Raw genomic sequence first — 13,071 nt, 5'->3', positions numbered from 1 at the left:
TTGTATTCCTCACTACCATCCATGGATGTGAGAGCTAGGCAACTAAAAAAGCAGATAGGAAGAAAATCTATCATTTGAGATCTGGTGCTGATATCATGGATGGTCAAGAAGACAAACAAATTGATTCTAGAACAGCTTGAACTCTTCCTGGGAGCCAAGATGAATAAACTGAGGTTGCCATACTTTGGACACATCATGAGAAGGGTTGATTCACTAGAAAAGACAATAATGCTAGGAAATGTGGAGGACAATAGGAAAAGTGAAAGACCACATACTAGATGGATAGACTCAAAGAGGCCACAGCCCTGAGCCTGCAGGACCTGAACAGAGTGGTTGAGGATAAAGTAGTTTGGAGGTGTCTCATTCATGGAGTCAACATGAGTTGAGGTCAACTGAAAGACCATCAACATCACAAAGCTACATTACAGAAATGTAATGTTAATGAATTGCAACGATTCATATCTGGGCAAGAGTGCTTTGATGTGTATTGGGCACTTCTGATATACATGAGGCACTCCTGTTGTACTCAGTGCCCATTGAGCATTGGGCTGTTGCACATCAGTCACTCCACTGAGTACCACTGCATGATGGATACCCATATGTGGTAACATCACAACAACCCCTAGGTATATAGAGAAACATCATAGAACTTGTTGCTGTGTGCCTTCAAGTCGTTTCCGATTAAAGGAGACCCTAAGGGCTTTCTTGGCATGTTTCATTAGAGAGAGCTTGTCATTGCCATCCTTAGAGGCTGAGAGTGTTTGACTTGCCAAAGGTCACCCAGTGGGTTTACATGGCCAAGCTGGGATTTGAACCGAGTCATAGTCCAATGCTCAAACCAATACACACTGGCTCTCATGCCAAAACTAATCCGTTCTATTTCCTACACATCAAAGTCCCCTCATGAAGATGTGAGTCCCACAATAAATTCCAGCCATATTTGGTTTTTGTGGCTTTCTCTTACATAGATTTTATTGGGCTGCTGAATGGAAATGCTTTTAGATGAAGTTGCTATTAGTGATTTTTTTAAAACAGGAGGGGGATGTTTTCACCAGGTTTGGGGGGTCTGTGACTAAGTATCTGTTTAAAAATCCCAGCTATTACTTTTTGGAATGACAACATTCAGAATCCCTCAGTCAGGAGGGCCACAGCCATGAAGCACTCTGCGACCTGCAGTCTAAAAAAGTAACTTTTCCAGAATCTGGTTATGTTGACATCTTTGACGTCCCTAATGATCTGTAGAGCTGTGTGAGTTTTTTTATTTTCTCAGTTTGAGTCACTTGAAGAAAGATAATCACACCAAAGAGGAAATAGGTTTTTGAATAGGTTTTGCATTTTGAACAGCTTATTGTATCAGTGCATGGAAATTCCTGTAAATGGTTAGGGAGACATTTAAATATATAGGAAAGCAGGAATTACCTGGCTATAATGTAAAGATGTTAGTTCATAGGGGAAAACACTGGCTTTCGATGAACAGTTGCTTTCATACCGTCTGGGGCATTTGGCTGCCCTCAGCTGACTTCCACACTATTTTTAGGTCCCTCCTAGAGATAGAGCTATATATGGGGCAAAAGGAAGGCATTGCTCCCAAATAGGAATTCTCTCCCCATTGAAATTGCCCTTTATAGCACTGCAGACTGAAAATAATTCACACCTAGAGTCCTTATATTTGCTGTGTTTGTATTCCCTTGGTAATTTTTATCCCTCTTCTTTGGAGGCTTAAGGCCTCAGTATCGTACAGTGATAGAGCTATGATTCCTTTTTAATGGTCTGTGCCAAATTGGGATAGTTGGAGGGTATGTCCTCTAATCACTTCTGGTTGTGTAGGTTTTATTTTTCATGTTTGGGGCAGATTACATTGCCCCAAAAGAGCCTTGGGGCAGAACCTTGCTCCCCAGACCAATCCCAGTGGTCCATGCTCCCATTCATGCTCCATGTGCCTTGGAGTGGCAGATCCTGGCAGATCTGGTTTTCCTCATTCCTTGTCTTTCTTTGTGGGAAATGCAACTTTAAAAAAGATATTAAAATATTAACAGGGAGAGAAATGGTAAAACAGAAAGAACAATGTGGGGAATTATATAAGACTTGATCAGAGGCTAGGCGTATACATGAATAAGAACTGACTGGTAAAACATTGAACTTCCACAAGTGCATTTCCACTGGGCTTTCCCTTCTGTTCCCTTTATATATGTGTGTGTGTATGTGTGTGTTGCATGCCTTCAACTGGCCTGTTGACTGATGGTGACCCCACAAATTACATAGGGTTTTCAAAGAATATTCAGAGATGGTTTCCATTGCAAACCACCTCTGAACCTACAGGTTCGCCGTAGGGTCACCATAAGTAAAAAATGACTTGGCGGTACACAATAACAGCAACAAACCTGATATTGTGGTCCCACATCCTAGTAATTCCCCCAATGACCATTATGCTTCTGAATGACATTTTCCTTCAGTCCCTATCTCAAATTTCTAGTATTACAGGCTGTTGCCACATTGCAGAAAGTATGCCGTTTGACACTGTTTTATCTGTCATGGCTCCGTCCTAGAGAAACCTGGATGTTGTAGTTTGCTGTGGCACCAGAGCTCTCTGACAGTGAAGGCTGAATATTTCACAAAACTACAAATCCCACAGCATTGAGCCATGGCTGTTAAAGTGGTGTCAAACTACATTAATTCTGCAGTGTAGATGCAACTACATTAATTTAAGAGTTCAACTTAGTTTTAAGGGGTTGGGCAAAGTTACCAAGAGAATGGGAACACATAAAATATAAGAGTGAAAGGTAATTCAAATCTGCTCCCACTGTCCAGAATAAGCAAGGAGGAACGGCCAGGGGTTGTAAACTACAGTGTAGAAACACAATCAACTATTGTGTGGTTGGAGAGGGAAATTCACATTAAGCATCATTATAGCACACTATTTGGTGTACTTGTGACAGTGTGACAACAATGTAGGTGACATCATAAGAAATATTTGGTGCCTGTGTGACCTGATCTTTCATTATAACATAGGAAAAGGCATAAGAAAAAGCAGAGAAATAAATGAGTTAGCAGTCCAAAGGTCAGGATACCTGTGTTGTTGTTGATCCAGTAACACCAAAAATCCACTAAACAGTGATACCTTTATTGGGCCAACCAAAATGCACAATGAGCATGTTTCAAGCTTTCAAAGCTCCACCGGCTTCTTCATCAAGGCAAGGTGTTAAAAACCATACAGGATGAAAAAAATTGAAGATGTTAGTCGTAGGCTTGCATTTTGCTGTTTTTGTTCTTTGTTCAGATGGTATGGAGGGATATCTCTTGCAGGCTGGCACCTCCTCCTTCTGGCCACGTGGCTACTGGGGGATTCTCAAAGTCCTGAAAATTTAATATCCATTTGCATCACAAAAAGATACAGTGCTTCCTTTGCAATCCAGTACACTGGTACCCCGGGATACGAACGCGCCGCGATACGAAAATCCCGGGATACGAAAAAAAAAAAATTAATTAATTATTTCCGGGTTACGAAGGTTTCCCCGGCTTGCGAAAAAAAGCCGGCGCTGTTTTAAATGGAGCCGCGGCGGAGCCGCGGCTTTTCCCCATTAGCGCCTATGGGGATTCGGCTAACGAAAGTCCCCCGGGTTACGAAAATGGCGCCGGAACGAATTAATTTCGTAACCCGGGGGACGAGTGTATGTCTTTGCAATTGAGTATGTAAGTTGTGAAGTCAAAGGCTTTCATGGCCGGCATCCATAGTTTTTGTGGGTTTTTCGGGCTATGTGGCCATGTTCTAGCAGTTTATTCCTGATGTTTAACCAGCATCTGTGGATGACATTTTCAGAGAATGCTGACCTGGAAGAGAGTGGGTGTATATATATATATATATATATATATACACACACACACACACATACATACTGTGTGATCCTGGGTAAGGAGGAGTGATTCCCATGTTAATCTGTGTATTGTTTGTTGCTGATGGCAGTGTTACCAAGTATGGATTTATATAAAATTTTGGGTGCCATGCGGTCTGAAGCCATGACCCCTGACTGACCCCACAGTGATCCGCCATTAACCTAAGAGTGAGGAGACCACATAGACAGCTGCCCTGCTAAGGCATGGTCTCAGGAAAAAGGTAGATTTAAGCCTTTCAGAGGAAGTTTTGGGAGTTGCAAAACCAGATTCGCAAAGACCTACACAAGGAAGACAATAGATGTGGCTTCCTTCTTAATGAGACAGTGATTAACTTAACGGCTCAGCCATCAAGGTAGCTGCTCTCCTGAAAAGTGTCAGACCTCTTGCATTGTGCAACTATTGTGTAGCTTTTGGCTTAGACAAAGCCTAAGTAATCAAAGCCTTTGTTCAGCAAGCAGGCATCGCCTGAGGGCCTGTTTAGCCCTATATAAGGTCCAAGTTTTCAGCTCTTCACTGTTTTTTTTGAGCATTAAGTTGTTCGAGCCTGAGATTCCAAGAGCATCTTGCTCTGCTGAAATCACTGAGCGAAGCTAAGCTCACTGCCACCAGGCCTTTGGTTAGCTTTGCCCGCCGGAACTCAGCTCTTAAGCCACCATGACCGCTCTTTCCTTTCCCCTTCCCGCGGCCATGATCCACCATCCATCCTACAGTGCATCCGACTCCTTGGAGAAGATGTCTAAGGTAATATTCCCAACAGTGCCTCTCTCTTTCTTCCTCTACTCCCCGAACTCACCCCTCCCCTGCTATAGCATTGAATGTGTGTGTGCGTGTGTGATCCCTTTTATTGTGTGGCTTTAATAAATGTTCAGAGTTTAATTGCACCTCATTGGTGTCTGAGTCTCTCTTGGGGTGGACTAGGCGACCTCTGGTATACATATAAGGACACGATCCTGTGTGTGCTTTGTTAGGACACGCCTCTCATATCTGAGCTAAGTAAATTCCCCTAATTAGATCCTTCCTAACAGCAGGGCTTCAGTGCGGGAGGATATGCAAAAGAGGATTAGTGTCTGCTAATTGGTGATCATTGTCTGCTGGGAAAGCCCCTGACCCTGAGTGATTTCTCATTTGCATTTGCGGAGTACTGATTTTGCTGTTTTGCAGGACTGGTAGCCAAACTTTGTTTACTTCTTCTTTCCTATTGAAGTTGTCCAAGTGTTTGTGGATTTCAATGGCTTCCCTGTGCATTCTGACCTGATAGTGGTTGGCATGGTCCTGAATTTCAGTATTTTCAAACAGCATTTTGTGCCTAGGATGGTTTTTAATGTGTTCTGCTACTGTCTGCAATGTCTCTCATGTTCCTTGATTCATGTTTGGACATTGCGTTTGGTGGTCCCTGTGTAGACTTGTCCGCAGCTGCATGGTATGCAGTAAACTCCTAAAGATGGTAGTGCTGGTAACTTCAAAGATGGACTTCTGCAATGTGCTGTACACTGGGTTACCTCTGTACCAAGTTTGGAAACTCCAGCTGGTTCAAAACATGAGACATCCAGGAGTGATTACATCACACCAGTATTAAAATCACTTCACTGGTTACCAATTGCTGCAAAGTGCAATGTGTTGTTTATTCCATTTAAAGCCCTATATGGTTTGGGTCCAGGTTACCTACAGGATCGCCTTCTCCCATATAATCCACCCCATAAACTGAGGCCTTCTGGGAGACATTTGCTCGTCAGCCAGGACTAAATTGGTGATGGTCAGCTGGAGGACTTTTTCTTCAGCTGTCCCTAGACTATGGAATGACCTGCTGGAGGAAATTTGACAGCTGAATATACTGTCTGAATTTATAAGAGCTTTAAAGAGCAGTCTCTTCTGGCAGGCTTATCCAAATGACTTTTAAATGATGAATTTTAGATGTAGATTGTTTTAATATGCAGACATCTTATTTGTCCTTTCAAACTGATGTGTGTTTTAACTGATGGTGTCTGTTAATTGTTGTTGTCTCCCACTTTGATCTATGGGGGAGAGGCAGGTAAGAAATCATCAGCAACAGCAGCAGCACCATCACCATCATCACCACCACCATCAGCATCCCTGCCTTATACTCAGCATGGGCATCCCCTGTATGCAGTTTTGCAAGAAAACATGGATATAAAAACTTGCAGCTAGAAAACTTAATGGGCCAGGTTCTCTTTACATATCCTGTTATATGAAGTCCCATCTTTCAGCACTCCTTTCAATGGTCCTTCATGAGGGAACTTCAGCCATCCTAGTGGGGTGGAGTGTCTCATTACGTTCTATTCTATATTTGCATAACTTCTCAATGAGCCCTTTGATCTGACCTGCTTTCTTTTTTGCTCTGAGGAAGAACTCTTGGGGAAGTTAAAATACTAGCATCCACATATTGTCATCTAATGTGATTTGTCTGGTTTATTGTGGGGGGATTTTTTGGCTATCAGAGTCAATATCTCCAACTTCTCTTTTTGGGGATGGTTATAAAAAAGAGAACTTTTTGAAACTGCTATTGCTGGGGATATTAAGACCATCAGGATGAAGGGTTTGATTGTGATCCTGACTTTGGCACTGGTTGCCAGCAACATCACTGCAGTCCATGGTAAGTACAGTAGTCTTTATTGCCCCTATTATTTTAGCTTTGGTAATGGGATGCAGGGCAAGATGTTGGAAAAGTTACTTTTTTGGATGATAACTTCCAGCATCCCCTAACTAGAAAAGTAACTTGACCAAGTGCTTACTGGGCTGAGCTACCATTCATGTAGAGTAAATAAAAGCAACAACAAAAATAGTGAGCCATCCAACTAATAATAACTAATAATACAGGCTACCCTTTTTGATTTAGATTTTAAAAAGGACACCAACAGATTTATTTTCTCAATCATAGTAAGACGGGGGATGGATTACTTTTCAAAAATAACATATCACACTCTGGCATTATAAATCATCATCATCATCATCATCATCATCATCTACCTGCCTCTTCCTATGGATTGATGTGAGGACAACAGATTAAAATACAGACGCAGAATGCCAGTTAAAAAGAAGTAATATTTTAATATTGTTGTATATGATAATTACTAGATGATGTACCACCAACCAGTCTGACTGCCATATTTTGCATTAATTGAAGTTTCTGAATTTGGTACAGAGGTACATCAATGTCCAGCGAATTGCAGAAATCCAGCCTTGAGGCATGATCCCAATCCTCTGCCCATCAGGTGCTGAATATAAGCACAGGACAATGGAAAATGCAGGGTTCTCCTTTCTACCAAATCAGACACTTTGATCATCTATCCCTGTATAAACAGCAACTCTCCAAGATCATCTGCAGCCTGGAGACTACTTACACTCCATAGCTGTAACTGTTTTATAGCTATTTAATTGTTGTATCTCCTACGGAGTGCTGGGATTTGTAGTACACATAGAAATGTTTTCTAGGGAGCTCATGGTCAGGGCAGTGGATTAGAAGTTTCTTGCAGAGAATTCTAGGTGTAGAATTCTAAGGCTGCATTTACACGTAGCAGCAGAATTAATGTAGTTTGACACTGCTTTAACTGCCATGGCTCAATGATGGCATCCTGGGATTTGTAGTTTTGTGAGCTATTTAGCCCTTTCTGTCAGAGCTCTGGTGCTGCAACTACAAATCCCAGGATTCCAAAGTAGTGTCGAGCTGCATTAATTCTGCAGTGTGGCAGCAGCCATAACTGTGTAATATATACTCTTAGCTCCTTTTCACCAGCTGTGCTGGAAATTAAAGCAAGGGGACACGCTCCCATTATATAACAACACATGAAAGGTGGAAGTGATAAACTGGTAAAGTCTGATTCCTTCCCCTCATGGCGATTGTTTTGCAGGTCTTGCTATGGAAGCCATTGTAGCTCACATGGGAAGATGCAAATGTTTGAAACAGACCTCATCAGCCTTCAGCCCTAAAAAGATTAAATCCATCCAGGTCATTCCTCATGGGATTCACTGCCAAAGGACAGAAATCATGTAAGTAAGGCTAACATTGTGCATTTAGCTACCAGGTGCTATACAATACCATTGGGGGGGGGGGGGAATGTGCAGCAAAAAACTTATTGCCTCTTAATTCCCTTTCAGTTTAACCCTGAAAAATAAACGGAAGATCTGTGTCCTCCCTACTGCTCCATGGGTTCAAGAAGTTCTCAAAAAGGTGACAAAGAGGTACTACTTTTAATATTCATTTTTAAAAAGGAGGCAATTTTCCTTAACTGGAAGAAATGGGGTTTTAAATAAGAAAAAATACCGTATGTACCTGACTGTAAATAGACCTCGTGTATAAGTCAAGGGTAAGTTTGGGGGTGAAAATAATGGATTTTTATATGACCTGTGGATAAGTCGAGGGTAAAACATAGGTGCATGTGACAAAAGATCTAAAGGACGAAGCAAAGAAAAACAATGCCAAAACGTACAAAATTCCATCAGGCATAACTGTTTCTGCTCACACTAAACGCTGGATGGATGAGAATAGAGGAAGGTCAGTGCTTCCAGGATAGATTATATCTTGTCTTTCACTAGGTGATGGGTCCTTTTTAAATAAGAGTTAAAGTACTTACATTGACCCATGGATAAGTCAACTCAGGTTTTTGAGGTCAATTTTTGACTAAAATTTCTAGACTTATACATGAGTTTATACAGTATTATGATCCCAATCTAGAACATGGAAAATTTTGGGGATGACTCCACAGTCTTCCATGCAGCATTACATGATTAACTGACTGAAGAACTACATTCACATAAATGGTACAATTCAAAGATATAGCCATGTTAATCTGTAGCATCAGTTTGTAAATATAGCTTGTCACACCTTTGAGACTAACTGAAAGAAAGAAGTTGGCAGCATGAGCTTTCCTAGACTTAAGTGTACTTCCTCAGGTGCCTTTGGGGAAGTAGACTTAAGTCTACGAAAGCTCACGCTGCCAATTTCTTTCTTTCAGTTAGTCTCAAAGGTGCGACAAGATCTCTCTACGTATTGATTCACATAAACAGTTTACAAATAATGAAGCCTGATTGCCAATTCTTGCCATTCCATAAATGGTTTACAAATAATGAAGCCTGATTCTCTCCTTGAGGGTTGAAACAGGTGGAGAGCAGAGCTCCTGTACAGATGTGAGTTCATTTTATTTTCAAATATCATGGCATATAAAAATTGGCATTAGCAGCCATAATCAAAGAAAATTAAAGGATCAAAAGGAAAAATCAAAGCAAAAAAAAAAAGGGGGGGGATTTGTCATCCTCACAGGTCAATAAGAACATGAGGATAGATTACAGAAGAAAAGGAAGGAAGGAAAGGGGAAAAGGTGTTTACTAAATGTTTTCTTTCTAGCTCATACAACATGCCCAGTTCGTTATCCCTTATCCTTTCCAATTATTTGAATTACGGCAATTTAAATCTAAACATATAGACTGGTGCACAGTTTAATCCACAAACAACATAGTGATCCCAGAAAATCTGCATTAATAGACTTGGGTGACTTTAGCTCCGGACCTCAGGTCTCAATTTGCAATGCTATTATATGTTTTTAAGTCAACTTATGGTAATCCTTTCACAGGGCTGTCCTGGCAAGATTTATTCAAAGGTTTCTCCTTGTTTAAGATGAGAGAGGGTGATTTGCCCGAGTCAGCCATCTGAGGTTCCATGGCTGAGCAGCGGTTTAAACGCTGATCTCCTAGAGTCCTAGTCCAACTACAATATGCTGGATCTCTATTTGCAATATGAAGGCAATACTGTTCTGCCTTATTGGGTTGTTGTAAAGAAGGGTTGGGGAAACCCTGGCCTTCCAGAGCATCAGTCACAGCCAGGGATGATAGGAACAGTAGTCTCACAAATCTGGAGAGCTACAAGTTTCCTACTCATTTTGTAAGAGTTCCTCAGATAAAGTATCCAAAGTAATTTGAACAATCCCAAAGGTATTTATAAGAACTTTGTAGAAAAGGTGCCCAAATTGCTCCACAATAGGTATGTAGATTGGATGAGAGAATTTGGCATAGAATCACACAATCACATAATTGGAGAAGATCCCAAGGACCATTCCAGTCCAACCCCCTGCCATGCAGGAACTCACAATCAAAGCACTCCTGACAGATGGCCATCCAGCCTCTGTTTAAAGACCTCTAAGGAAGGAGACTCCACTACACTTTGAGGAAGGAGTGTGTTCCTGTCCAGCAGCCCTTACTGTCAGGAAGTTCTTCCTAAGGTTTAGGTGGAATCTCTTTTCCTGTAGCTTGCATCTATTGCTCTATGTCCTAATTTCTGGAGCAGCAGAAAACAAGCCTGCTCCCTCCTCAATATGACCCTTCTTCAAATACTTAAACAGGGTTATCATATCACCTCTTAACCTTTTCTTCTCCAGGCTAAACATTCCAACTCCCTAAATCGTTCCAGGGCATAGCTTCCAGATGCTTCACCATTTGAGCTGCCCTCCTCTGGCCATGCTCCACTTTCTCAACATCCTTTTTGAATTGTGGTGCCCAGAACTGGACACAGTATTTCAATTGAAATCTAACCAAAGCAGAATAGAGTGGCAGTATCACTTCCCTTGAGCAAGACACTATACTTCTATTGATGCAGCCTAGAATCATATTAGTCTTTTTAGCTGCTGCATCACACTGTTGACTCATGTTCAACTTGTGGTCTACTAGGACTCCCTTTCACATGTAGTCTTGTTAAGCCAGGTGTCCCCCATCTGATAAATATCTGTGCATCTCATTTTTACTGCCTCAGTGTAGTACCTTACATTTCTCCCTATTGAAGTTCATTTTGTTAGTTTTGGTCCAGCTTTCCTAGTTGCCTGGAGAAGAGACCATTGATAAGATGGTGGTCTTCAAGGGGGTGAAAACTGGTTTTCTGCTGCTCTGAGGGTAGGAACCAAACCAGTGGGTTGAAATTACAGGAAAGGAGATTTCAAGTAAATGTTTGCAAGAACTTTCTGTCAGTAAGAGCTGTTTGACAGTGTAACAGTCTTCCTTGGAAAGTGGTGGGCTTTCTTCTGTCAGAAAATTTTAGTCTGGATGGTCATCTGTCAGGAATACTTTTAACTCTGGATTTCCTGCAATGACAAGCGGTTTGCATTAGATAACTCATACCGTCATAGAACTCTACAGTTCTATGACAGTGTGAATGAAGAACACCATATGCATGTTATTATGCACAACTGAAGAACCACGTACATTTTCTAGCATCTGTGTTGCATCATTTTATGACTACACTACTTTTATTCTGAAGACCTTCAGAGAAATCCTGGCTTATGTAATGTTTAACATGTTTCTTTCTTTTTTTCTTCTAATTATAGCAAATGACTCCAGATGGACTTTACTCAAGACAGGAAAATGTATGAAAAAGTGGAAGATGAAATCATCACATCCGACTATCACCACTTTTGGCTTTATATTGCTACTCAAAACTGCAGCTCAAAACTCCTGTGTCCTTTGAAGTGGCATCAGCAACTGACTTTTTTTTTAAAGTAAAGCACAAGGAATGTAAATTTGCTTCAAGAAAGCTTTAAATTTCTAGCTGAATTTATCATTAAATAATTATACTAAGCACCACTGAGCAATTTCTTAGTTACCTTTATAAACATTACCCCTAAACTATTGAACAGTTTGCCACCAATGGAAAGATGACTCCACTTTTAATTTTAAGGGGAAGTTTCTAGTCTTCATGTTTTAGTCTTCTATACAAGACCCCATTTACTCCTATTCCAGGAGCAAGTTTGTTTACATTGCTCTACACTATAAAGTGCTGTTTGTATCTTGTAAGAATGCAAGAACTATTTTGCTGGATCATATGGTAAGGTTCAGAAAGATCAGCCTTCCGTGTCCAACAGGCACCAGCAAGATGCTCATGGAAAACTCACAAGCCGTTTATAACTGCTACAACTGTTAGAAAGAAAATAAAACCTGCTAATATAAAGGCAGTGGGGCTCCAGTTTACCAGAAGTCTTCAGAGAAAAGCAAGGAAATGAATGTTGGTCAGTTAGATCACACCTATCCTCCATAACTTTGTTTAGTTCTAAGCAAAGTTTGGAAAACCACAGGTTGCTTTCCTGTAATAGTGATTCATGGACTATAACTTTCAGAGTTAGCACAGTCAGTGGCCATGCTGGGAAGGAGATTCTCAGCGTTGTAGTCTGAGAAAGTAAAATGTTCAAGCACTGGCCCTAGGTCAATAGCCAATGCTGCATCTGGTAGTGATATATAGTATGCTGAAAAGTGTGCATCCTTCTGTTATGCAGACACAGCAAACACAGAACCTTCTATGAAGAAGCCTGGGCTGCATCGACACTACAGAATTAATGCAGTTTGACACCACTTTAATTGGCATGGCTCAATGCTATGGAATCCAGGGAATTGTAGTTTTGTGATATATTTATCCTTCTCTATCAGAGAACTCTGGTGTCACGACAAACAAAACCTTAGGAGGCTGAGAGTGTGTGACTTGCCCAAGATCACTCAGTGAGTTTTCATGACTCAGCAGCAATTTGAATCTTGATCTCTACAACTCTAGAGCGCTAAACTCAAACCACTATACCACTCAAAACACTATACCATGCTGCCTCCTACCAAAACAAAAATCCAGGAGGTTTAACATATATGCACACATGGACCAGAACTTCAGCTGTTCGATCTTAGTACTAGGACGCCAACTTATTCATAAACAGGATATGATGGGTGAAACCAGATTTCCTCTGCAGTAATTTGTGGAATTGGTATATTCTAGCATTTCACAATTGCCAAGAGATTGCAATGTATTGCACACAAAGACATCTTAAGCAAAAAGTGAGGCTTTACCAAAATGGTGAAGGGTCTGGAAACCATGCCCTATGAGGAACACCTTAGGGAGCAGGGGATGTTTAGCCTGGAGAAGAGAAGGTTAAGGGGTGATATGATAGCTCTGTTTAAATACTTGAAGGGATGTCATATTGAGGAGGGAGCAACCTTGTTTTCTGCTGCTCCAGAGAACGGGACCCAGAGCAATGGATGCAAGCTCCACGAAGATTCCACCTCAACATTAGGAGGAACTTCCTGACAGTAAGGGCTGTACGACAGTGGAACACACTCCCTTGGAATGTAGTGGAGTCTCCTTCTTTAGAGGTCTTTAAACAGAGGTTGGATGGACATCTGTCAGGGATGCTTTGATTTAGATTT

The 13,071-nt window shown here is 41.2% G+C and overlaps 1 protein-coding gene across 1 annotated transcript; it reads left to right on the top strand.

Annotated features, from left to right (window-relative positions):
- Positions 1-6,353: 6,353 nt before the first annotated feature.
- On the top strand, positions 6,354-11,390 carry LOC149313211 (growth-regulated alpha protein-like). The gene is made up of 4 exons (XM_089527122.1): positions 6,354-6,502; positions 7,758-7,896; positions 8,005-8,088; positions 11,217-11,390. Exons 1-4 carry the CDS (start codon positions 6,439-6,441, stop codon positions 11,221-11,223), a joined length of 294 nt encoding a protein of 97 aa, XP_089383248.1. The 5' UTR covers positions 6,354-6,438; the 3' UTR covers positions 11,224-11,390.
- The last annotated feature ends 1,681 nt before the right edge of the window (positions 11,391-13,071 follow it).

The sequence above is a fragment of the Sceloporus occidentalis genome, unplaced genomic scaffold (assembly GCF_023333645.1).
Source record: "Sceloporus occidentalis isolate IW3139 unplaced genomic scaffold, rSceOcc1.0.p SCAF_5, whole genome shotgun sequence".
Taxonomy (NCBI): domain Eukaryota; kingdom Metazoa; phylum Chordata; class Lepidosauria; order Squamata; family Phrynosomatidae; genus Sceloporus; species Sceloporus occidentalis.
Note: the sequence above shows the minus strand (reverse complement) of the source record. Positions and strands in the feature narration are given on the sequence as shown.